At 39.3% G+C, this 27,570-nt stretch overlaps 1 protein-coding gene and 4 non-coding genes across 5 annotated transcripts; 2 read left to right on the top strand and 3 right to left on the bottom strand.

Moving 5' to 3' along the window:
* The first annotated feature begins 1,223 nt into the window (after positions 1–1,223).
* On the top strand, positions 1,224–1,384 carry LOC143601413 (U1 spliceosomal RNA). The gene has a single exon (XR_013147644.1). It is a non-coding gene; the product is annotated as a U1 spliceosomal RNA (small nuclear RNA).
* A 3,445-nt stretch (positions 1,385–4,829) lies between these two features.
* TRNAD-GUC (transfer RNA aspartic acid (anticodon GUC)) lies at positions 4,830–4,901 on the top strand. The gene has a single exon. It is a non-coding gene; the product is annotated as a tRNA-Asp (tRNA).
* A 163-nt stretch (positions 4,902–5,064) lies between these two features.
* Positions 5,065–6,223, bottom strand: LOC143601407 (uncharacterized). Its single transcript, XM_077078827.1, has one exon. The coding sequence runs from the start codon at positions 6,221–6,223 to the stop codon at positions 5,213–5,215; it is 1,011 nt and encodes a 336-aa protein (XP_076934942.1). The 3' UTR covers positions 5,065–5,212.
* A 7,342-nt stretch (positions 6,224–13,565) lies between these two features.
* LOC143601414 (U1 spliceosomal RNA) lies at positions 13,566–13,726 on the bottom strand. The gene has a single exon (XR_013147645.1). It is a non-coding gene; the product is annotated as a U1 spliceosomal RNA (small nuclear RNA).
* Positions 13,727–14,710: 984 nt separating this feature from the next.
* TRNAD-GUC (transfer RNA aspartic acid (anticodon GUC)) lies at positions 14,711–14,782 on the bottom strand. The gene has a single exon. It is a non-coding gene; the product is annotated as a tRNA-Asp (tRNA).
* Positions 14,783–27,570: the final 12,788 nt, after the last annotated feature.

Here is a 27,570-nt window from a genome sequence, read left to right as displayed (position 1 = left end):
CATATTTTTGAATGTTGCTCTCCGGCAAACGTCGTATAATCGTTCACTTTCCATTTTATAAGTTCAAAGTTTATAATTCATCTTTTTTTTCTGTTAATTTTTGAACACAAGTAAAGAGCAGATTGAACATGAAGTTCAAAACAACTATTACTATAATCATACAACTTACTACTTTTTTCTGTTAAAGCATCCAAAACTGATTCACACTCAATATTAGACGCGTTTTCCAAACTATAAGACTAGCAACAGAAGAAAAAACCGGACTCATCATGAAACTATACATTATCGCCAAAAGCAGTCCTTCCCATATTCTTGTATACCTGTCTTTGTAGCTCAAAGTTTTCACACGATGCTTAAATAATCCCCCGATAAATGACATCCCAATGGCCGAACCAAAAAAGATCATTAAACCAACTGGAGTGTTATTTATGATTAAACCAGTAGACTTTAATAACGCCTCTGAGGCTTTAACTTGTATACATCTTCTAACACTGACTCACCATATTACAAATGATAAAAGCAGCCCGGATATGATGACACCAGCTATAAAACAAGGAACGAAATGAGACAGCTGAATATTACAGCAGCGCATACTAACAAACTATGTGGAAACAATTCGCCTCGATATCTTTCTAATAATCACCTTAAATTTTGAGGAACCAAATGTTTTTAAGCGCATAAGTAAAATCAACAACAATGTGATGTACAAAGGGAAACACATTGATGTTGAAATGCTCGCATGAATGTTCCACAAACGGTCTTAAAGGAAGAACAAAAGATTTTGCAGCTAATAACGAGTTTTTGAACAATAATGAAATGATCTAGATTTCTAAAATTGAAACACGTGATCTGATCGAGTTATAACGATCACTTGATGTGTAAGCAAGTCAAAGAAACGAGAATCTTGATGATCGCTAGAAGGTCCAAGACAAACGGTTTGTAATTATGTCATTCAAGTTCATATTTCAGGATGGAAAACAAGAGATGAGAAGCTTTTCTTATGTTGTGTTTTCCTGCATACTCTTAAACATTGTTACTGTAATGTCAAAATATATGAAAAAAATAAGTTTATTAAAATAAAAAGGAAATAATAATAATGTTCTGTTTAATCTTTTACAAAGAAAAATAGGTGGTTTTATTATTCTAGATTCCCACATCGCCAGAGGGAAGATATAGGTAAGCAGGGGTGTATAATAAATAAGGAGAACGGGCAAGCGGATTACTTACTTACCTGGACGGGGTCAATGGGTGATCAATAAGACCTATGGCCTAGGTTGGTGACCTCCATTGCACTTAGGAGGGGTGCCTGCCTAAGGTCGGCCCAAGTGGTCGAGCCTACGTCATAATTTGTGGTAGTGGAGGCCTGTGTTCGCGCGGCCTCTACACAATTTTTAAGTTTAAATTTTATTAAATATTCTTCCTTAACATTATAAATTCGCCTAATTTTTGGTTAATGTGTTATTTATTTGTCTAAGTTATAAAACAATTAAATTTTTTTATTTGATTCACAATTGAAGGGCTTTGTATATTTATATATATTTGATTCACAAGTATGTAATATGTTTACACACAAATATATTAATAATAATCAAGCTTCACATTACACAACAACAAAACTATACACAAATTCTTGTTCTTCAAGCTCCCACAACATGATGGACCTTCTCATCAAACCCATCAACTGCCAATTCACCATGAAAATCCCTACAATAATTATACAACACTGCGGTCGCAACAGTAATGTGACGCAAATACGACATGAGCCAGATCGAACCAAACATCAAAGCAAACAACTCATACCCAGAGCTACTTAACGAACGAACACCATCTGACAACACCCATACCGAAATCCATACAAAAGATACAAAATACAAAAACAATAACAACGAAACCGATCTCATCCCCTTCACTAAACACAAGCTCCTTCTCAAAGCCGAAATACCATATTTCGATTCAACCACGGCCACCACAAAAGCCAGCCACCAATTCACATGGAAATACGTTACAAGTACGATAATAATACTCACAGATAACCAGGTGAACGTGGAACCTCTCTCTTGACCTATATTTGTTGTAACAACAATAAGATATATCATTCCCACGACAAGAATGAGAAGACTGTGTGCTATGACACTAGTCATGACGACAGGGAAGAAGGAGGATGTTAGAGACTTGACTGCAGTGAAAGTCTCTAACATCCTCCTTCTATACCATGGTCTCTCCTGGAAGCCAGACAACATAAGGTTGACCTGACCTGGCTTACTGGAGAGACCATGGTGTGTGTTGTAGCAAGTGCCGTAGGTGATCATTGCTACAGCACACAAGGAGAGTAAGTAAACGATTATAATATAAAAGGTGTAAGAAAATGTTATGGAATTTAAATGGAAGTGATTCGCGGCGAATAGTGGATATGATCTGATGAGGGAAATAGAGGGGTAGGAAGAGGAGTGATAAGCTGATGAAGTGTGTGTAGTTGGATGTGAGGATTGTTTCGGATTTGGAGAGGATGTCGGTAAGGTTTGGTTTATGCGCGGGTGGTGTTTTGGTTTCCATGGAGGTGGTGGATCACGGTGGTGTGAAATATTGGTGAATGAGTTATGTTGGTTTGAAATAGTTGGTGTATTATAAGGTGTTTACTGGTCAGGTGGGATGTGAATTGGTCTTTTTGTTAAAACAGTCAAACAGATTTTATAATTATTAAACACTCTTTGATCCAATTATTTATGTTTTGAGATTTATATAATTTTGAGTCACTTAAGAAATTGATTAAACAAATATGGTGAGTTTCATCCTTTTTGATTTCCAATATGAAAATGACATAAAAAGTCAAAATATAGGGCCTCTTCCAAGCTCTCACATTCATGATTATGGACTAATTAACCTTTATTTTTATCGGTTTATAATTTATAAACTTTTTAGAAAGTTAATAAGGTGTTTAGCAAACCATAAGGTCTTATGGATTTTAACTTATGAAGAATGCAAAATAAATGAGTTTTAAAAAATTAAGAATTTGTAACTTATTAACTTAATGAGTTTGGTTTACCTATTGCACCATCTAACCCTCAAAACGCATTAAACTCATTTTAAAAAAGAGTGTCATTTTTATTTATTTTGGTTTCCCCGACACATAAGTTAATCCAAACATATTTTTGAAAAATTCTTTTAAAAAATTCATAAGTTAATAAGTCCTTTCAACAAAAAGTTCATTTTCTCTTAAATAAGCAATCCCAAACACACCCTAACTCCCTAAGTGTGGTATGTATATGATTTTTAGGTTGTTATTGATTAAAGTTAGAAGAAGGTGATCGGTTTATTTTATGTACTACTGTCTGAATGGTTAATCCTAATAGTTAGAAGGTAAAAATGGCTAAATGGTTAAATCGGGAAAAAAGATGGTCAAAGATAAAAATTATGAGAAGAGATAAATCATAAGAAACAAAAGAGATAATGATAGAGTTTATAGATATAATGGTTAGAGTTAGATACATAGGTTATTTATTATGAGTTTGAGTATTATTAGAAATTATGGTGGGAGTAGAAAACAGGTTAAGGTTAGTATAAATAGAGTCGTATGGTCATTATATTTTATGTGGTTTTCATTCTTAATATTATTGAAAGAGTCATGATAAGTTATCAAAGAAAACAAGGTATTGTTCGTGTCTCGTGGAATTAAGATTATTTGTGCGGACTTTAGTTGAAGTTTCATGGTCCAAGAGTTAGAAGCAGCAGCCCAAATTCAACAACATCCACAATGGCCATGGCAAGGGAATTAAAAAGCTAACGAGAATTTGGCTACTAGGTTTAGGCGGGGCGGGCTGGGCCGGGGCACGGGTTCTTTTTTGAAATCATACTCGGGTGTAGGATTAGGGAAAACCGTTCGAGTTCAATCCATTGTTTTGCTTTTTCTTGACAAATAAATTTACGACTAAAACAGTAGACCTTAATAATGCCGCTGACTCATATACATCTTCCACCATATAAAGATCAATATATCACAAAGACACAAATGACTATACTTAAGCATATATGTGAATAATGTAACTAAATGTTCAGCATTTAATTGGAGTTCGTAGTTTGTACTCACATTTTTAGCCTTACATACTTGGATATACCGGCAAGTTAAGGACCTTTATTATACACATATAAAACAACACAAAAAATAAACAGATGAGGTAAGCTTTAATAGGCTGCAAATTATGGAATCTTGTAAATTAAACATGTTATAACACTACAAAAATATACCAGAACACATTTTTTGTACACGGTTACGAAAAATGTGAGAAATATTTTGCATTCTGTTCGATTTTATAACGTGACGATAGTTACATTAATAAATGTGCCCCTCTCCTAACAGAATTTATAGGTTCCCCAATGTATACATTTAAGAGTTCATTCATTACCATCATTACACCTAATCGACAATATCGATTTTAGTTATTCGCCTTGGCCAATATATGACAATGTTAAAAATATTGTTATATAGTAACGTACTGATGTTGACAAATATATTCCAACAAATCTTGACGATACTTACAAAGCAGGAAGGAGATGAATCTTAAAACAATAGAAATCATGGGTTTGAATCAAATACAAATGAAATTAACGTGTTAATTGTGAGATTCAAGTAGAGTAATTATGTAATTACAGTAATTACTCTATGATTTAATTACATAATTACTCTACTTATATATATAAAAAAACTCTACTTGAATCATACAATTAGCACGTTAATTTCATTTGTACGTTAATGTTCCCCTGGATATCATAAATTTATTCTGTTTACACAGAGAATTAACTTAAGTGTATAAACTAAAGAATATAATAAACAAGTCGTTGTAGTATAGTGGTAAGTATTCCCGCCTGTCACGCGGGTGACCCGGGTTCGATCCCCGGCAACGGCGTTTTAACATTTTTACTTCAAACAACGATTATAAAAAAAGTACATAAATAAAGAACACGCATTTTACCAGTCCAAAGTTTATACAAATTCATCTTTCTTTGTTCTATTAATTTATGAACTCAACTCTGCAACAAATGGTACATAATGTTCAAAACAACAACTCTAAATCGAAACGAAAACACAAAAAAGAACCCGCAAAATGTAATATTTTTCACCAAAGATCCATGCTACCGAGCTTTTAAACGTTGCGTATCCTCACCCGCCTCCAAAACCGAGTCCATAAATCTAAAAAATCCAATATCCTCATAACTATTATTCAACAACCGGAGCTGCAGGCGAGTCAGTCACCGTCTCCAAAACCGACTGACACTCAATGTTCAACGCCACGTGTTCCAAACTATACGACTTACAACTAAAGTAAAAAACCGCGCTCATCATGAAATCAATAAGCACAACGAAACTATACATCACCACCAAAAGCGGCCCTTCCCAAATCCTCGAAGACCCGTCTCCATAACTCAACGTCTTCACCCGGTGCTCAAACAACCCCTCGATAAGCGCCATCCCAATCGTCGACCCGAGAAATATCATCAACCCCACTTGCGTCTGACCCCGAATCAACACACTAGACCTCAACAACGCCTCGGACCCCGACACGTCTTCCAAAACCGATATCACCATCGACAGATCGCATATAATAACCGCATTCGCAAAAACCACTGAAAACAACAACCCGAATAATATCGTGCCATACGTTATTAACTCGTGTGAAAACCCGACAACCGAAAGTACACTGCTGATACCGTAAACTAACACGAGAAACAACCCGACACAACCCGTGATCACACTACATACTATCAAATACGTCGAAACGACGCGTTTCCAAATGTTTCGAAAAACGACATAGAATTTCGACGAATCGAAGGTTTTTCGGGAATAAGTACAGTCGACGGTGTAGACGATGGCTGCTTTGGATATTAATAACAATGTGATGTACAAGGGGAATAGCATTACATTAGCGACAAGGGTTTCGGCGAATTTGCGACAAGTTAGTGACAAGACTGGGGTTAATGGGATACCTGACGAATTAGCGACGGATAAGAGGTGGGTTTGGAGGGTTTTAACGGCGGATTGGTTGAGGAGAATGTTGGATAATAATAGAGCTGAAACGGGGCAGATTAATATGGATCCGATTGAGATGAAACCGGTGAGATTGAAGCGGAGGATTCTGATGGTTTCGTTAAGAATTTGTAAGGCGGAAGTGGAGTGGAAGGTGGGTGTGGGTCGGGTTGATTCGAATGGGTGTGGATCTGGGGTTTCCATAATTAGTGAATAATAATAATATGATGTAATGGAATTAGATGAATTGCATAGTGATTAAGATGGAAATGGAGTTAATTGCATCTGGGTTTGTAGAAATGTGATGATTAGAAGGGATAATTGATAGATTAAGATTTGGAAGATGATACGGAGATATGTGTGTGAAGATTGGGGATGATGAAGGAAGGAAGGAAGTAGATGCGTGTCGGTGTGTTGACTTTCGTTTTGTGTGAGTTTAGGTTTGCCTAGTTGGTTGGTTAGGCGGTGGTGTTTGGTTTTTTAAGATATGAAATGTTTGATAAGAGATAGGAATAAACCTATGCAGGTTTTAAGAACAAGTCCGTTTGTTATTTTATGTCTATCTATATATTGCTAAAATAAATTGGTGGTTGTGGTCGGTGATGCTGGACGGTGATAATGGTGGTGGACGGTGTTGGTGGTGAATGATGGTGGATGGTGGTGACAAATGGAGGATAGTGGTGGTGGTGGTCGATGGTAGAGGTGGTCAAAAAAACCGGTCCTCGAACCGGTTTGCCGGTTTAAACCGGAAACCGGTTTTTAAGAAAACCGGTTTTTTGTAAACCGGTTTGACCGGTTTACAAACCGCCGGTTTATATATCGGTTACACGTTTTAGAGCCAAAACCGGTTTTATAACCGGTTAACCGGTTTTTTTATAAACCGGTTTTTGACCGTTATAAAAAAACCGGTTAACCGGTTAAAAACCGGTTTTTTTTCCGTTGTATAACGGCTATATAGCCGTTTTTTTTTTTTGACCGTTTTTTTTTCCCATTTTACCCCTACAAACATCTATATATAGTTTAGGTTGGGTATTGGTTAGATCACACTCGATTATACAACTCCAAACGCTCTAAACGTTTATTTCATACGCGATTATTTTGTTATCTCACGCTCAATTATACCACATTACCACTCCATACGCTCTTATTTCGTAGTCGAGATTATCATGGCCTCCCAAAGTGCTGCTTCATCCGTCAACATGGGTGCCTCGAACACAGAAGAAACGGTCGTTCGAATCATCCCCACGAAACGAAACCAAGATGTTTGGCAACATTTCGACCTATGCGAAATGTCTAACGGTAGCCAAAAAGCTCGATGCAAACATTGTTTGAAGTTTTATGGCAAAGATGCAAACTCCACTTTAAAAGCGCATGTACAAAGGCCCTTTTGCAAGGCCTTGAAGGACGAATCGGGAAGTAGTTCGCAGCCGGAGATGACGAATCAAGGAACGGTGTTTACGTACGACCTTGAAGCGGTACGTCAACAGTTTTCAAACTTTGTGATTCAACAAACACTTCCTTTCAACCACTTCGACAACCCTCAATTCACGGAGATGATGCAAAAGTATGTTCAACCACGCTACCAACACGTAAGTCGTTCGACCCTTAGAAGAGATTGTCTTAAAGCATGGAAAAACGCTAAATCCGAACTAATTTCATACTTTTCAAACTTACAAACTGGTGTAAACTTAACAACGGATGTGTGGTCGGTACCTAATGGTTCGCCCGACTCGTACATTTGTGTGACGGCTCATTGGGTTGCCCCGAGTCGTGGCAAATGATGAAACGAACCGTTGCGTTTCAATTGTTTGATTACCCGCACACGGGTAGAAATATTTTTAAACTCTTGGATAAAGTCATTCGACAATACAAGATTGAACATAAAATCTTTTCAATTTCGTTTGATAACGCGTCCAACAATACGGCCGCGGTTGGCCATTTAAAATTAAAGTATAAACCTATTTGTGATGGAGCGTTTTTTCATAGTCGATGCATTGCACATATTATCAACTTGGCCGTGCAAGATGGGTTAAACGTGATCGAAACGCAAAGAAACAATTTTAAAAGAATGTTACGAGATGTTTTTAGCAACAATACAACATTTTCAAGATACAAAAAATTTTGTGTAGAAGCTAATTGTCAATGGTTGGGGCCAAATTGGGATTGTCCAACAAGATGGAACTCGACTTGTGATATGTTTGAGAAAGCCATCCAACAAAAAGAATCATTAATTGCGTTTCATCAAATTTTGTCAAATAGGGGTAAATGTGCACCGTACGATCCTAGAAACTGGTTATTGATTGAGATCGTTACGGAGGTCCTTCAAATTTTTAAATCTTGCACAAATAGTTTATCCGGGGTTTACTATCCAACAAGCCCCATTGCTTTACCAAAAATTGCTGTCATGTGCACAAAGTTGAGTGAACTTCATTGTAGGGGTGCACCTTATTTTGATATGGGTGTAAAAATGAAAGAAAAATTTAGAAAATATTTTCAAGAACTACCCGCTGTTTTGACATGTGCTGCTGCGTTAAACCCTTGCATCAATGTTGGTGGTGTTGAAGCTTTAATAGAAAAAATTTGTGATGAGCTAGAGTTAAACGACGATCAAAACCCCTATTATAACCAAACTTTAAAGAATGCTTTCAACACCACCTTGTCAAACATGTATGATGTTTACCTTACAAAATACGGGTCGTCTTCCCAAATTCATTATTCGTTAAGAGCTGTTGCCCAATCCCAATCCCAAACCGACCTTGAAATGGGGATGTACTACATGATTTGGGAAGACGCCGGTAAACGTTAAAAGGTAAACACCCCAAGCAGTGAACTTGGAAGGTATGGTGGTACCAACTTTGTGAAACACATGACTCCGGATGAATTTAGAAGTCTTGATTTGCTGGCTTGGTGGAGAGGTAAGGAGGATGAGTTTCCGATCCTCGCCGCCATGGCCAAAGATTTACTAACGGTCCAAGCTTCCATGGTAGCTTCGGAGTCTGCTTTTTCTGTTTCTGGCAGGGTTATATCGATTAGGAGGACTCGACTCACTCCACCAGCTGTAGAGATGTCGATTTGCTACAAGGATTACTTGGACTCTTTAGATAAGGCACAACATCAACGCTCACTCGAGGGGGAAATGGACTATGAGGCGGGCTTGTATGAAGACGAGGTCAATCAAGGACACACTCAACCAATGACCGATGAAGAAGCCGCGTACGACGATTACCTAAGGAATAGCTCGGGATCGGGTAGCGAAGAAAATTAGTTAAAGAAACAGCAAACATGGAGGCAAATAATGAGTAAGAAACAGCAAGTTGTTAATGTAATCGTGTCTAAGCATTATTTAATGTTTGTATTTTTGAGTTACGAATATGCGATAACGATTTAATGTTTGTATTTTTAATGTAAAAGCTATAAATGAAAGTTATGTGTTTTTAATCTTCCAATCAAAGAACCCTAACAACGAAAGCAAAGAATGGCTTCGGTCTTCCAAACTAAACCCTAAACCCTAAACCCCAAACCCTAAACCCCAAAAAAAAAAAAAAAAAACCGGTTAACCGGTTATTAGAAAACCGGTTAATAAAAAAACCGGTTTATTAACCGGTTCTAACCGGTTTCTAAACCGGTCCTAACCGGTTAGACCGGTTCTAACCGGTTTCTAAACCGGTCCTAACCGGTTAGACCGGTTAGGGTTTTCAGATACAAAAACCGGTTATTAACCGGTCTGGTTATTAACCGAACCGGTTTTTTTCCTGGCCAAAAAAAACCGATTTGTGCACCTCTAGTCGATGGTGGATGGTGGTGATGGACAGTGCGTGTTGGTAGGTGGCCTTAGGTCCATGGGCTTTAAGGGATATAAATATCCCCTTAAACCATCCTAAAACCCTAACTATCATTTCTATCTTTCATAAATCTCTACACACTCAAAAACACACACATACACTACACCTCTTACGGCCGAGAGAGAGAGAGAGAGAGAGAGAGAGAGCGGATTCGAGTCCAAAAATCAAGCCGACCATTATTAGATCTTCAATATACGAGATAACCAAGCAAACCGCGACCACACCGAACGTATAAAAAGTATGTTTTGATCCTAAAGATTTCGTTTTTATAAACGTTTAGTCTTGAAACTTAGAACGAGAGTAGATCGGGTATAAACAAAACATAAAGTTGTAAACTTGATGATATATACGAGTGTAATGAAACCGAAAATGGAAACGACTCGATTAATGAACCCTTAACATTAGTATTGAACGTTTTTACCATAAAGGTCCAAACTTTATGTCTTTCCGGGTTAAGTTTTACCCGAACTAGGCCATGGGAATGATCGCGGAGTTAGTTAACGTAATATCCAAGAAATTCTCGATGAAATAAGGGTGATTTTGGTGATTTAGTTTGAACAGAGACGGCAGCTGGGCAACTTCGCCTGCAAGCCATAACTTCGCCTTCATGCAAGTTAGCCTAGCTGATAACTTCGCCTAAGGCCAAGTTCGCCTAGCTGATAACTTCGCCTAAGCCAAGTTCGCCTAGCTGATAACTTCGCCTAAGGCCAAGTTCGCCTAGCTGATAACTTCGCCTAAGGCCAAGTTCGCTTAATTGATAACTTCGCCTGGTGATAACTTCGCCTGGCATATGTTCACCTAGGGTTAACTTCGCCGATCACTAACTTCGCTTATTGTTAAGTTCGCTTAATGATAAGTTCGCTGGAGTTAGCAAATTAGAAAATAAATTAAAAACCTAATGAAAAATGTGTTAAGACAGTTAATGGAAATAAAATTTTTCCAAGCTGACCTGGCAGCTCAACCCCAGCCAGGGGCTCTGCCCCTTGGACCCTGCTAGGGGCTGCCGCCCCAAAACCCCGCTGCCAGGGGCGCTGCCCCCGGACCCCCGTTCGTTGTGGGTTATATAAAAATAGAAATACAACATGAGTAGTAGTAGTAGTTAATTGATACATGTAAATATTATACAGTTAGCCGTGCACAGCTCAAGAAGGGAATAACGATTAACGGGGAGCGTAACAGGATTCAGGTGAGTTTCTAGCCCCATTTATGTGTTATGTTTTCGGGGCTGTGTGCTTACTCAATATGTTTGTTAATACGCTTATCCTAAGAGATAAGTGTATGCCTTATGAGAATAATGTGAAATGCATGAATGATTTCTTGATGGTACGTGAACGATCTTCGGATGTTGTACGTACTGTTAGGTTGTAACGCTATGTATAAGGTAAGTATGATATGTATGCTTATGTGTATGAATGTGATAAAGTTAATAAAAGAAGGAAAGGATGGTTGTATGGTTACGAAGAGGGTACCGGGCCCTAATAATACTCGAGGTATGATGTATGGTTGTATGGTAACGAAGAGGGAATCGAACCCTACTAATATTCGAGAACCAGGGAACCGAACCCTACTAATATTCGAGGAAAGAGGGTACCGAGCCCTAATAATACTCGAGGAAAGAGGGTACCGAGCCCTAATAATACTCTAGGTACCGAGCCCTAATAATACTCGAGGAATGTAGGGTGTAATGCTCTTTATAACGTAAGATATGAAAGCAAGTTAATACAAAAGAAAGTATGAAAGTATGAAAGTATGAATGAAAGAATATAAGTTTGTGTGTATTGTATAATGTATGATTAACTAGAACTCACTCAGCGTTGCTGACTTTTAGTATGCACGCATGTGAGTAGGATGAGGCAGCTCGCTTGAGGAGGCACGTGGCACTGAATAAGAGGCTGGCATCGGAAGACTCAAGACGTTTAAGTCTAATGTTTTGTTTATTTTGAAAGACAAGATGTTGTTTTAAGACAATATGTGTTTTGTTATGAAATGTTTTATGGAAGCTTTTATATTCCGCGAATGTTTTAATTAACTCTGATGTTAGAACTGCGTTTATGAGTAAATCCAACGCGAAAGTAGGGCTACCGGTAATGGGGCTTTACAATTTGTCTATGGGTTCGCAACAGAAAAAACCCTTACAGCCTAGACGTTTCGCTAAATGTCACCTTCTTAATGGCCTTGTTTTTTCATGAAGCTTCAACACAAACGTTTTCCATGAGTATTTTGATATTTCCAATTTGGTGAATGTTTAGTTTGGTATTCATGCAATGAATGAAAGTTTTTAAATGGACTAAGTATAATTTCTAATCTTTGTAACATTGAATGCTATGAAATGAGTATCAGTCATTGTCATTTAAATAGATTTTTATCTCAGTCATTTTTATTAAAATAATAAAAAATACTAAGTTTTTCAGTTAAGTACCTATTAATTTTGATTGGATTACAATTTTTATTATGTTTACAAAAACAGTCATTTAAGGAGTAATGAAGACTTGAATGTCTTCATGTGCAGTGTATATGAGATGATTTAACTAAAAACTTAACACTTGTTAACGAAAAGGACTAAAAACATGACGAAAATCCATATAAAGAACAATACTTGAAAATTATTTTGATAAAGGACCCATTTCACAATATCTAATATTATAAAAGACTAAAACTGTATTTTAGTCTCTTAAATTTTGACAAAATAATTAAAAATGCTTTGTATAATATATCGCATCACATCAGACTATTCGGAGAATTCTCCACATGCCACACGAACTCTCTTTCGACTTATACGAATTACACGTCTTTTCTCTCCTTTCAACTCTACAAATCTTATCTCACTCACTCCAGGTCTTTATACATCAAAGTTTGTGAATACTGAAAACCATGTTGAAGATGCTACAAATAGTGCTATATTTTTATTAGAAAAACGTTATGAATAAAGTTCATGTACTTGGTAAATTCTAATCTAGTTTGCATTTTAATTTAAAATTACTTTTAATATACATTATAAATTAAATAAAGGGTTGGCAATTATATGATTTTTTATTTTCTTAAATAATTGAAATTACTAGGCTATACTCCATCATTTACCTTTATTGGTACACAAAACTTAAAATTGTCGTATAGTCATGACATATAAACTAGTTAAATGAGTCGTATTCATGTTCGATATTTGTGTTACGCGCGTCGCTTCTTACCTGTTAAACCTATTAAGATACGAATTGTCAGCCATATAGCCTTAATTGACATAGTAAATCCGTGGTTGTTATGGTAGTTTTCTTCAAAATAATGTATAGACGTTTATTTGTTATTCATCTTAATTTCACACTTTCTTGTAATAAAGTATTATCCCAGTTACAATCTAGCGATCTCGGCAACAACAAAATATACTTGACCTAAGCACGGTACTCAGCGGTCATGATTTTTGTTATTTTGTACCAAAATCTATACGGGTCGTTACATTTTGTTCTCGAGTTAAAGAAATTACAAATATCACCTCTACTTTCACTCAAATTATTACTCTTTTGGTTCCTGAGATAAAATGACGTTTTATCATTTTAAAAATAACTATTTTACCCTTGGTAAAATGACCAATAACCATCATTAGTTAAAGATTTGTGACAATGTTGCAAATTCAGGAAATTATCAAAGTGTTCATACAGAAGAAATGTTAATATTGAATGTGGTTGAAACAGAACACTAAACTCAAAGATTGTGTAGAGGCCGCGCGAACGCAGGCCTCCACTGCCACAAATTATGACGTAGGCTCGACCACTTGGGCCGACCTTAGGCGGGCATCCCTCCTAAGTGCAATGGAGGTCACCAACCTAGGCCATGAGTCTTCTTGATCGCCCATTGACCCCGTCCAGGTAAGTAAGTAATCCGATTGCCCATTCCCCTACTTATAATACACGCCTACTCACCTGTATCTTCCCTCTAGCGGTGTGGGAATCTAGAATAATAAAGCCACCTATTTTTCTTTGTAAAAGATTTAACATAACATTATTAGTATTTCAATCTTAGAGATCTATAGAGAAACAATGATGATTTAAGGGATAAGCTTATTATCTTATTGTTCACTTATTATTAGCTGCAAATCTTCTGGTCTTACTTTAAGATCGTTCGTGCAACATTCATGCGAGCATTTCAACATTAATGTGTTTCCCTTTGTACATAACATTGTTGTTGATTTCAAAACCAGCTGTTGTTTACACTTTTGATTTTACTTACGCACTTAAATACATTTGGTTCCTCAAAGTTTCGTGTGATTATTAGAAAGATATTGACGAGAATCGTTTCCACATAGTTGTTAGTATGCACTACCGTAACAATCTGCTGTCTCACTTCATTCCTTGTTTTATTAGCTGGTGTCGTCATATCCGTGCTGCTTTTATCATTTGTGATCTTTCTACGGTGATTTCAGTGTTAAAAGATGTATCGAGGCATTAATCGCATTATTTAAGTGTACTTTTGGCCTTTTATAACTTTAAATCATAAGTAACACTCCAGTTGGTCTAATGCTCTCTTTTAGTTCAGCCATTAGGACGACATTTATCGCTGGATTATTTGAGAATCGTGTGAAAAGTTACGGAAACTTTGGTGATAATGTATAGTTTCATGATGAGTGCGGGTTATTCTTCAGTTGCTACTTGCTAGTCTTATAGGTTGGAAAGCGCGTCTAATAATGAGTTTGAATCGGTTTTGGATGCTTTAACAGAAAAAAGTAGTAAATTGTATGATTATAGTAATAGTTGTTTTGAACTTCATGTTCAATTTGCTCTTTAGTTGAGTTAAAAATTAACAGAAAAAAAAAATGAGTTATAAACTTTGCACTTATAAAATGGGAAGTTCAAAATTAATACGCCGTTGCCGGGGATCGAACCCGGGTCACCCGGGTGACAGGCGGGAATACTTACCACTATGCTACAACGACTGGCTGGTTAAGACGGTTCAGAATATGTTATTCAAATCAACACGTTAATTTGTTTGGAAACAGGTCAAATAAAATTTTTCAATTCATCATTTGTATGATATAACAAGTAATTAATCACACTCAATACATTGAATAATAAGAGTTGCTACATGCACAAAAAAAAAGGTTCACAGTTTAGCTACATGAATGAAGAAAAATAAGAAAGCTGTTTTTTCCTACTACATAAAAGATTAAATTGTCATTGATTTGAGAGTGATTAAGTATGGTAATTTGCATACATAAACTGAATTGGTAGGTTTACCCCGGTCAGCTATATTGTCAAAACGGTTCGGTTTTGACAGTTTGGGTTGGGTCTTTTTAACACAGAATCTAACCTAGTATTAAACATAACGACCCATTTGCACCATCCTTATTATTTTCAGTGTCCCAACCCCAACATTTTGAACTCAACTTTCCAATCAAGAATTTTATTTTGTTTTAAAAAATAACAATTAAACCGAAATTGCTTAATTGTCTAACCCATCATAAATTGAAAATTTGAATATGCAAGTTATTTGGGAGTGAGAGATAAAAAGGTTTTCACATCTGTTTAGGTATATGTCGTTCACTTTTTTTTTTGTGATTTCGGTTTCTTGTTTTTATTTTGAAATACGAGATAAGCTCATAATGCCGGGGAATTCACGGCAAATCTGGGGCGATGAGGGCGAGCACCCCCCCCCCCTGGGGCGAAATGTGGGGTGATAGGGGGGGATATATTTGTTGCTGTGATGTGTGTGTAAATATTATATATATATATATATTATATATATATTTATATATTATATATATTAGCCTACAACACCATTACATCCCAAAAACAAATTTCTACCCTTTGTTGACTGGGCGCTACGTGTCGCAATTCACCAAATTTGTAGCCCCTTCACTACACATAGCCTAATGGGCTTTTGACACGATAAGACATGTTTAGCAAAAAAAATGTGTCATGCAATTTTATACTTTTTGAAATATAGTTAAAATTAAGATACTATAGTACATCAATTCTCTTTCTTGGTACATAAAATGTATACAGCCATGCTCAAATTATCAAAATCAATTATTAAAACGAGTTATTTTCATGTTTGATGCTTGTGCTAATTACTTCATCTCTAACTTGTTAAACACGTTAAGACACGAACTGATAATAAATAATAGCAACCACGTCACTAATTAGTAATTACCAACGACAAGGAGTCAATCAATCAATAAATATCCAGTGAGAATCTACACACCTCACTCTAGAACCACCATCTTCAAAAAATCTATACTTCTCGTTACCCATGGACGACGAGTGGGAAACAATACAACCATCAAGCTCTGATGAAGCCGATTCCGACGCCGTACTTCTCACCAATTTCACAGACCCAGATATCCACCAATATCAACAACTGAAGAAACACTAAGTGACCCCGGGCAGATTATGGGTAATCTGGGGGCTAAGTAATGTTTCCCACGAAAGTTAGGTCCAGCAGAGTAAGTTGTACTTCAAGGAACCTGCAAAACAGACACCGTAAGCTCGTCACTGAGAAGGGGGGGGGTTCCTCCTTGTGACCACCCTCCGGCGTGAGAATCAGTCTATATTGCTCTTTAAATATAAAAGTATATGAATACTATTAGAGCAATTATCAAGTAAGTTATACGAGATAGTAGATGATGAAATGATAATACCATTTGCTGTCTTTTATAGCCGAAGGTGGGTTTCCAAGGGGTTTAGCCGGCCCAACACGCTACCAACTGTAACCTATGCACGTGCCCTACCTGTGAGTGGTGGATAGGTAGCGGCTGACACAGAGCAGGCGTGCCGTGCACTCTTCGTCTTCTACCAACTGCAGGCTAGGCACGTGGTCTGGCAGGAGTTGGTGGGCAGGCGGCGGCCATTGGTCACAGTGCTGTGGCGTGCTGTCTGCCACGCTGCTGTCAGTGAGCTGTCGCATTCTTGGTCAGATCTTTTGTCTTTACCTCGTCAGGTATCACGCAAAAGATCCTCCATCATACAGACTGGCCCGTTTTGGCGGGAGTTTTCCCCCTCCCGCCTTTGCTCATTCTTTCAGGTGACACTGAATATTTGTAAGTGTTAAGCCTTATGCGTGTAGCTATGTTGTGCGGGTAGCCTTCCCTGATGGCTTGTATCCGCAACTGCGGGAACAGGCGGGTTACTTTACCATTGGGAGGCTTTTCCCTGCGTATGCAGCTTGCATACTGCGCGTAGGCTTCTCTGAGCATGGTGGGTCCTGCGGGAGTAGATGGTCTTTGCGCAGACATCCTTGTTCAAGGTGAGTCATGCGGGACCAACTGAGCCCTGCTGGGACCTACCTCTTCAAGTCCCCCCAGTCCAATGTTCTTCTCACGAATGTCTAATAAAGTGAGGTGAACTTTTGGACTTAAGCAAAGGGTTTTGAAAAGGGGTTTTTGTAAGGTTTTCCATGGGGGTTCTTCCCGCGGAAGTCCTTGTCACTTGCAGAAATTCCCGAGTTTCCTGCTTGGTCTTTGGGTATGATGCGGGTAGGTCTGTAACCTCCCCGCAAGTCAGGAGCATTGAGTCTTAGTTGTGCGGATTCTCCCTGTGGTTCTGGTAGTTTTTGAACATAGTGATCAATTATGTTTAAACCACCAATTCCATCTTGGAGCCTCAAACAACGTAGTACTCGATGTTCCCGCTATGCGGGGATATTATTTCGTTTTCACAAGCATTGCCCAGAAGATCCTTCCTGGTTTCAATTCTCAGCGGGTGCTAGGTATGTGAAGGGTTTTGCCTTTACACTGTACCTGCATCCGTCTTACGGTTACTTTACTTCCAAGGTATTCCTGGCGCCCATTCCCTGCGGGTGCTAGGTATGTGAAGGGTTTTGCCTTTACACTGTACCCGCACCCGTCTTATGGTTACTTGGTTGCCAAATATTTTGGCTTCAATTCCCTGCGGGTGTTAGGTATGTGAAGGGTTTTGCCTTTACACTGTACCCACACCCGGCTTATGGTTACTTGTTTGCCAAGGTAAGGGGTATTTTCCCGCTTACTTTTTTGAACCTTAGTCTTCAAATTTTTTAAATTTTGAAATTTGAAGAGTTGGTGGATGGATAACAACCCAATACCTCAAACGTCGTGCGACGGTTTCTTCTGACTCTGTCAGGACGTGCCAGAAGTTATGGCGACATGACATTATGTGGTCATTCCAGTTGCTTTTTCAGGCGCGTGGGCACGGGATTTCGGGCGCGTAGCCGCGAAATCTCTGGCACACGTCCTTTTGACAGCTGTTGCCAGCTTGCCTTTGCCACGCGTCATAGTTTCATTGCACCTTTAACTTCTCTCTCTTCCGTATTAATTTCATCGCATTAATTGCGATTACTATATAAAGGGGGAGAGGGTTATTTGCAATTCACACTTTCCACTTTCATCTCTTCTTCTCCAGTAATTTCCGGCGAATTTCTCTTTCCAGTAAAGCATTACTCTGAAATCTCTTCTTTCTTCCACCATGTCTTCTCACGATGCTGATGATCAGAAGACTGCTGGCGAATGCCAGTGTTCTCTTCCTGTCGAGCTGTACCAGTATATCGTCAGGAAGTTCATGCTCGAGTCTCTCGAGCCTGAGTTTCCTGAGCCCCACCATACTGTGTACGATGCCCCTAGTGGCAAGATCGGGGTTTATGCTGCATTCTTTGTCTACGGGAACCTTAGGTTTCCGTTGACAAAGTTTGTGTACCGTGTCCTAGAGAGGCACGGTGTGCACCTGACAGAGGTGCACCCCATGGCCATTGCCAAGGTCCGGCACTTTGAGTGGGTGTGCCGGATACTGGGCCTTGAGCCCCTCGTTGACCGCCTGATGACCTTCTATACATGGAGGTGCATCCAAGGGTGGTACACTCTTACAACCCGTATCAAGGGTTTAAAGATTTGTACCACCGAGCGGAGTCTTCGCTCATGGAGAAGAGAGTTCTTTTTCATATCCGCTCGCGCCATCCCCATCGCTATGAAGTTCAAGAATGGCCAGGCGCTTCCGAACCTTCCCGCCCTCAACTATGAGGAGGCGGAATGGTTCTCGAAGATATCCCGGGTCCAGTCCCCGGTTTTCCGTTTTCCAGAGTCGGCGATGGTGATGCTGGGGATGAGCCGGGTGTGGAAGGCGGCGAATGCGGATAAGGTTCCGATCGTCCTCGAATATGGTTCGAACTCTGTCCCTTATGGTATGTCTTGTTTCTTTTTGCTGACTATGATTTTTTCTAACTTTCTTGTTGATTTCAGAGGGTAACGATCTTCAGTCGCTCCTGAATCCGCGGGAGGAAGATGGTCCTGCGCGGATGGGTACTCGTGCTCTGGACGAGAACGAGTTGCCCATCTTAGAGCAGACCGCGGGTCGGTTCGTGGAGGTTTACCCGCCAGGCCAAGAGATCCTGAGCCACCGACGGCCAGGTAAGCCTATCTTCTATCCTGAACCTCTCAATGCTGTGCCTGCTGCTGGAGTTGACATTTCTTCTTCTGAGGAATCCGCAGAAGGTCCTCCACTGGTGCGGAAGAAAAAGGCTGCCATCGGGAAAGGCAAGGAGAAGGTGGCCTCTACGGCCGGCCCGGTAGTCCTATCTGACTCGGAGTCAGATAATGCAGAGGTGGCGGGGAAGCCCGGTGGTGAGGAGACCACCGCTCCGGAGGCTGTAGGTGATACCTCCGGGGAGGCAGCGACGACGACGGTTACCGGTGTCAAGAGGCCGGCTCCATCGGGTTCGCCCCCACTCGTCCGTATGTTCAAGCTCAAGAAACCCCGTAAGTACCCCCATAATTCTTGTCTAGATTTGTTGTTTCAAATAAATTTAACACTTTTGCTTGTGCAGGTGCGGATGTTGACGCATTCTAGGGTGGAGTTGGAGCAAGTATTCCCCCGCCAATGACGGTAGGCTCGGTCAGCCTTCCCGAGGCGTCGACCCAGGCGTCTGCGCCTGCTTCCGCTGGTTCCAGCCTTCCTGAGGCTGTTCCAGCTGAGAAGGTGTCTCCGCCGGCCGTGAGTGCAATTTTTACAGCATCTTTCACGGAGCCGGCGGTTACTGTTGCTGAGGAGGTGGTGCCAACAATGGCTACCACAGCGGCTGCCACTATACCTGCGCCACCGGCACCGATGGCCGGACCATCAGGTACGCGCCGGGCTTCCCGCCGATCTATGCCACCTTCCCGTCTGCCTGACCTGTTGGATGGATTTCCTTTGGGTTCAGGTGATGGGTTTGGCGGCTATCGGCCTGTTATTGACCCTACAGGTACGTAGGGTTCTTTTTCCTTTGTATATTTTTGTCATCTTTTCCTAACTGTCTGTTTCTTTTGCAGTGTCGGATTCCAATGAAGTGTATGTTCCAAGATGGAACATACGCCGAGGAACAACCCTTCGCACCCCTGTGGAGTGCGTGGATTGGGCTCGCCACGCTGCTCCTCATGGTGCGTTGGGGGAAGCCATGGCTAGCTACCAGGAGGGTAGGCTAACCAATGAGCTTCGGGTTCTCCAAGCCCGGATGCAGCCCCGCGTCGAGCTGCTTTGTCGTGAAAACGACAAGTTAAAAGCAGCTCGCGCCAAAGAAATATCTGAGACGCGGGCTCTGCGGGAGGAGAACCGGCAGTTGGCCGCTGCTGCCGCCGAGAAGGAGAGAGCATTCAAGGCCCTCGAGGTTGAAGTCCAGGCGCGACTCGAGGCCCGCTCCAAGGCTGCCCAAGCTGTGAATGAACAGCTTCGGCTGGCTAAGGAGACTGCGCGAAACTCAACTGAGAGGGCTGCTAAGGCTGAAGCTGTTGCTGAGCCGCTTCGCGAAGAGAATGAGCAGCTTAAATGCAAATTAAAGGCTCTTCAGCATGCTCATGACGCCTTGGCAATGGAAGATGCCAAGAAGCTGCAGGAGATCCTTGACCAGAGGGGGGTGCTTGACCGTACTGAAAGGAAACTTAAAAGCGTCGAAGAGGCTGCCGCCAAGGAAGTTCAACTTGCCAACCTTGATAAAAGCGGAGCCGAACGTGCTTACAAAGAAAGTCAAGCTACCCTCCAATGGCTGCTTCGAGAAGCGTTGCCTCAGGTATCTTTATCTTTCTTTACGCTTTCCGCTCGTAATTAGAAAATGTTCTAACTTGTATTCTTTTGTAGGTTGTGCGTCGGGTCCTTTCAGAGACCTCTTATGACGATGCGATGAGCGCAGCCCTCAACGCTTCTCATGAGGATGGGGAGAAGACTGGCTTCCTGCTTGGTCTAGGGTTTGCTGAGAGAGGCTTTCCGCCCTCCAACTTCCCTTTATTCAATGTCAATACTGAAGCTGCTTATGACCAAGCTGTGAACCAGTACGCTGCCTTCCCGCATCCAGTGGTGGAGAAGGTGAATGAAGCTGCTGCTGCTGATGATGGGCTAAACATCCTTAAGGCTTTCCTTGGGCAGCCGCGCTCTGACGGTGCTGGTCCAAGCGGAGGTGGCCCTGAAGCCTGATCCTGAAGATCCCTTCCTACTGCTTGGATAGACTTAACTTTGTATAGATTTCTTTTAGGCGGGTAGTTACCCAGCCATTCTTGTAATAGATTGTGAAATATTAATCTTTTTGCGTATAAGATTGTTATTTCCTTCCTTGGGTTCCTTGCTTTATAAACTTATGACTTGCATACTTAGTTTGAATTAGCAATTTTCCAAGTGTTTAGAATAAGAACCTTTGAACGTGGTTGATGATGGGTTAAAGTTTCGCCTCCTCCTTCGTGATTGTGCGGGTAAAACCGTCACTTGCACTTGGTAGGATGGCTAATCTTTACCCTCTATCTGACCTGCGTGTAGGTTTTCCTTTTCGAAATTTCTAAGGCATTAAGTTAAACCTTGTTCAAGGTGAGTCATGCGGGACCAACTGAGCATGGTGGGTCCTGCGGGAGTAGATGGTCTTTGCGCAGACATCCTTGTTCAAGGTGAGTCATGCGGGACCAACTGAGCCCTGCTGGGACCTACCTCTTCAACAACCACCTCAAGAACCAGCATCATCTGAGTCATCTACAACAAACCCACATGAGATAACCACCCGTGAATCACCACAGCCAATTGAAGCTACACGTTTGGGGGTTTTGAGTTCTTGGGTTCGAAGTAGAATTGGGGTTTGGTCGGTTATTGCGACGGTGGGTGCGTTTGTGACGGTGACTGTGTACGCTAACCGGTGGCGGCGGAGGCGGAGGATGGTGGAGAATGGTGACAAGGAGAAGCTGCTGGTTATGTTGAAGCACAAAGATGAGGTTAGTTGGTTAAACAGTTTGTTTGTGATGGTTAATAATATTATGCACACCAAGTGTTTGATAATATGCCAAAGTGGGTTAGAATGTTAGATATATTGATATTCTTGCACTCATATACAAACATAGCTTTTTGAATCATTTGAGTGAGTCTGTAAGCTAGACGAGTGATAAAAAGCTCGAAACGATTCGAGCTTATTTGAGCAAGCTCGAGCTTCAAATAAAGCTAGTTTAGTTATCGGGAGGTGGGGTGGGACTAGCGATTAAGAATAATCGGAGCAGACTTTAATGTATAATTTTCAATTTTATATACAGAGACACATATTTTATATGTAAATTACAGTTTTATACATACATAAACACATTTTGGTCGGAAATAGGCTTGAATCTCGCCGGAAACCGCTAATTTTGGTCGGAATCTCGCCAAAAATCGTCGATTTTGGCCGGTTTTGACCATTGACCGATTAGCCCAAAATTAATCAGTGAAGTGGGGACTAGCGATTAATCGGGGATTAATCGACGCCTAGTCGGGATTTTTGCAACACTGCTTGTATGTGTTAAGTTTACATTGCACAATCAAGCTTGAGCCGAGCTTTGGCTCGTAAAAGGTATTTTTTTTTCCAAATATATATAAATATAATTAAAAATGTATATAAATTAATTAATAGATCATAAACGAGCCAAGCCCAAACTTGAAAAAACAATTCATGAGCAGAGCTCGAGCTTTAGAACGAGCTCATTCTCGGTTTGGTTTGTTTACACTCCTCAAATATGTGTGGTGTGTACCTTATGGTTGTTGTGCACTTTCTAAAACATACAATTAATGAGTTTACCAATCTGTTGTGCAGAAAATAAGACAGCTTTTGATCCAAATAGACCGATTGAATGCAATGCTATCAGCTCGACGAAGGGTTCCAGTGATTCGGGTTGTGGTTGATAGTCCAATGGTGATCGGTCCAAGGTTAAACTGAATGGCAACTTCATACTCGCCTGTAAGTTGCAAAATTATAACAAGGTTAAGAGTTGGAACCGTGGTTTAGCTCGTACATATTGAATGTTCGGTTCATGAACTATGTTATCTATATGTTGTGCATTGAGTGGTATGTATATTGTTTACATATACCCTTTTGTTTGGAGTCGAGTTGAGTTGAATTCCTTATGTATAAATGTGCCCATACAGTCTTTTTTTGAGTATTCAAAACCTACATTTGTATTTTTATGGTATTAGTAGAATTATGAGGTCAAGTATTATACGATATAAAACCGGCGAATACAGATCAATAAACATGTATGATGTATTTATGATTAATAACTTACAATATATGCACAAGAAAATTAGAAATTGTTTGGAGTAAATATCTCTTAAAATATATTATTTTTAATAAACATCTATTATAAACATAATGTCAAACTAAATCACGTTATATAATATGTCAATTTTTATGAAGTTGTGATCATACACAAGCAAAAAGATGAGTTGGGTACATTTTAGGAGACATGGAGACACAGGCCTAATGATTTTTATTTTATTTTTTATTAAAGACATGCTGTATGGTGTACTTTGTGATTGATCAAGTTGCCAACTAACTCAAGTTACTTCCAACTCAAAAATAGATTTTGAGATTAAATAAAGTGTTTATAGTTTTAATAAAATAGTGTTTTCGTAACGATCAGAAACCATATAATCATTGACGGATTCAAGATTTCTTTTCATAAAGAGTGATCGGAGATTCGGAGGGGATTAATCAATATTTTTTGGCTTCGATTGAAGTTTTTGGATTTAATAACACTAAAACAGTTTTTTTAATGGACAACAATTGCCCCTCATTCTTTGTATGTGAAATAATTAGTTGCGTTAAATTCCTAAAATGACGCATCTCAAGAGACAGAGTTCGTTAGTGTTCACCCATTTTATTAATTTTCAAGAAAGACCCATCCCAACCACATCTTCACAATGAGATTTAACAACGAATAAGAAACTAAAACGTGACATCAAAACTCATCGTGACAATGAAGTTGATCTCAAACTAGGCGTGAAGGTCAAGTTTTTAGATCAACTTCATCGTCACAATGAGTGTTGGAGTTCAATGTTTGACACCAATAAATATGGATATAAAGAATATATAATTGGACTATTGAACCCATCCAAAATTTCGAATAAATATTCCTTAAAAGTTTATAAACACAACGTTAGGATCAAACCAAATGCCACTTTTGTAACTTATAAAATATATGTATGGATGGGTTGTACCTTGAAAACAATGAGGCAATGAAATAAATTTGTATTATTAGTTTAGTAACTTTTGAACCTGTATATTATATGAAATTTGTTAAATGATAAAAATAAATAAGATTCGTTATTTCAATTGTGATTCTTAAAATACTTATGAATTAATTCAATGAAGAGTTAATGGAAAAAACAAACGAGGTTAACAAAAACTACTAAGGGGGTGTTTGGGCGCACTTCTAAAACTTGTTTATTTGCTATTTATTTGTTAAAAAGTAAAAAGTGTTTTTGGTAAACTCCTCAAAAAGCTTCAAAATGAAGCTTGTCAAAAGTGTCTTTTGTTTTTCAAAAAGCAAATCAGTAAATAAGCATATCTAAAAGCGCAACATGATTTTGGAAATGTCAGGTGTTGATTTGCAAGAAATTAAAAAACAGATACTAAACCTGGGTAGTTGGTCAAACCTTATGTATGAAAATGACACTTAAATCAATAATGAATAAAATCCACACTATAATAACCCAATTAACAAAATGGTTTTGACTTTTGATCCATGACCCATCAATAACTATAATGAATGAGATGAGAGATTAGAATTTAAGATAAATATAAATTTGACACTTAAGCTTCAACATTTTCTTTTATCAGTAAAGTAAGATTTTGATATTAAGCCCATTATTAATCTAAATTTCACACAAATGATAATTCATTAACATAATTAATCAATGTACAATTCTTTCCAAAAGAAATTGGTGCCATCGTTTTCGATCTCCAAATAATTGTCTCATTATATAAGTCCTTAAAGCGTTTCTCTTAATGTATTTGTCACACTCTCAACAAGGCTTTATCCTAGCAATTATTATATTAAATCATCGTTTTTTGCTTATCAAATTTTGCTGTTTCTTATATGAGAATAGAAGACAAACAATTAAAAAGTTGTGTCGCTAGTCATTTCTAAATAGCAAACCATCGTTGTTTGATAAATTAGGTTATGGTTATACACTCACACCCCTTTTTCCATTTGATTGTTATTGTCATTATCCATAATTAATGCAAAATAAAAGCAAACTCTTATATCATTTATGGTTGCTTGCAAGAAACATATTTAATGTCGTTTTTTCGAAAGGATATGACTATGTCCCACTAATGACGTAAAGTGTTGAAACAAGAAGGTTGCTACAATGCTAAATGAATGATAATCTAGTGTCTTGTAATAATGAGAATGAAATAACTTATTTGTCAACTTTTTTTAAAACTTTACATAAAGCAATATAAAATTAGCTCGTAAAAGAAGCTTAACTTGCTTTAGGCGAAGAAAAAGATAAGATCAATTCCCTAAAGTGATTATGTTCCACTTGTATTGCTTGTATTGGTGCGACACTTCTAAAGTTTATTCTATGCACTTAATTAATATTACTATTAAGTTAGTCCCGGCACCCGCAAAACCTGGTCAAATTTTTAGAAAATAGTTCAAATATCCTGACTCGGCTCAATATAAAGATCGGGTTCCGATTAAATTGGGCTATGTTTCAAAACACTGGTATTTATCTTCGTCAATAATAAACAAGTTATTAAAAATATATATTTATAATTCACTCAATCAACCATCTATGTATTGGTGCGGCACTTCCAAAAACTTAATTAACGATTATTAAACATTAAGAAAAGTTAATTAGCTTTTAATATATTATCCTTATCAACAACAAACAAATTATTAAAACTATCTATTTACTCAATCAACCATCCATGTTTTAAATAAGAGAGAATTCCACTTATTCAGGCTTCTCACAAAATATGTATGTCAAATCCTACGAAGAGACTCCTTTTAATCACTAGCTCACGACAACTTTAGTTAACTAGATTACACTACATGACCTAATATCATCGACTCTATGTGTTTTTTTTCTTTTACGTAAAATCGTTGGCCCCGACAAGATTCCTGTCATCCCTGTCTTCGACAAGGTGCAAGTTTTCAAGTGTCTAACAGGCATGTCCTCGTCGAACCGACTGGTTTTCCATTGCAACCAAATTTTCTTGGAGGACACAAATATTTTCTCGACGAACAACGAGATTTACATCAAGTGTCAAAAATTTGGTCGATAAAACCCGTCAAACTAATGATTAATACTCAACGGGCCAACATAACTAACGATGACCTAGGGGTGCAAACGAGCCGAGCCGAGCCCGAGCTCGACTCATTTAACTTAAACAAAGCTCTAGTTCGGCTCGTTTCGAGCTCTATTTTCAAAGCTCGAGCTCGGCTCGTGAGTGGAATTTGAAGCTCGAGCTCGGCTCGTTTACTATTTATCAATTATTTTTGGCCCAATTACAAATTTTGTCCTTTAAAAAAAGCCAAATTACGGTTCGTGTCATTTTTTTAGTTTCCTTGCAGGCGGTGTCCTTTAAACATTTTTTTCCTACACGTTATGTCCTTTACGCTAACTGGGTTAGAAAAACTCAGTTAAATACCCTCACATGAGACGCATGTGAGGGCATATTGGTCTTTTCGTCTACACCTGCAAAAATTTTGTATAAGACTATCTTTCTTCCAGAAGCCATCCACCACCACCAAAACCACCATCAACACCCACCTTCACATCACCGTTCAACCTCCAGTAACCACCATCATTCCGGCCACCAAAGCCCAACTCTACAACCACTCTCGTCCCGTCTACCGTCCTCAACCCCGCCGCAATCGTTCCATCTGCTGCTCATGCTGTCTCTGGATCACCTTCACCGTCATTATCCTACTACTCATCGCCGCCGCAACGTCCTCAACCACGTCTACCGCCATCAACCACGTATTGTCACTCCACGTGTCACAATTTAGCTTATCTCCATCCAAAAAACTCAACACCAAATTCAATTTCACTATCACCGCTCGAAACCTTAACAAGAAGACCCGTTCTCCTACGATCCGGTCACCGTATCGTTCAATTCCAACGGCGTGGACGTCGCGACGGGACGGTTTTGGCGTTCAAGAGTAAGAAGGTCCCGATTAGGGTTACGTGTACCGGCATAAAGGCGGCGCCGCCGGAGTGTAATGTGGATCCCGGAGTGTAATTTCAACCTTCAATCCCGGGGAAGACGATGAGGACGGCGGATGGGGAGTGTAATGTGGATCCCGTTGAAACCCAGATCGGCCGTTACGATTCCTACGAGTTTGAACCAAATCTCGCCGGAGAATATAACGCCGACGAGTTCGATAGTTTGGCCGAGGTGTACGGCCAGGTTTTGGTTTGATTTGAATTTGGATTGAGGAATGGGGAGATGGTTGGGTGTTGGTTTGATTTGATTTGAATTTGGGATGAT

This window comes from Bidens hawaiensis, unplaced genomic scaffold (genome assembly GCF_021521415.1).
Source record: "Bidens hawaiensis isolate Kalapana, Puna unplaced genomic scaffold, B.hawaiensis_p1.1 tig00056207_1, whole genome shotgun sequence".
In the NCBI taxonomy this organism is placed as follows: Eukaryota; Viridiplantae; Streptophyta; class Magnoliopsida; order Asterales; family Asteraceae; genus Bidens; species Bidens hawaiensis.
The sequence above is the reverse complement of the archived record's forward strand: the minus strand, read 5'-3'. Positions and strand labels throughout refer to the sequence as shown.

Coding starts and splice junctions, on each gene's coding strand:
- LOC143601407 (XM_077078827.1), bottom strand. CDS start 6,223: ATGGAAACCCCAGATCCACACCCATTCGAATCAACCCGACCCACACCC.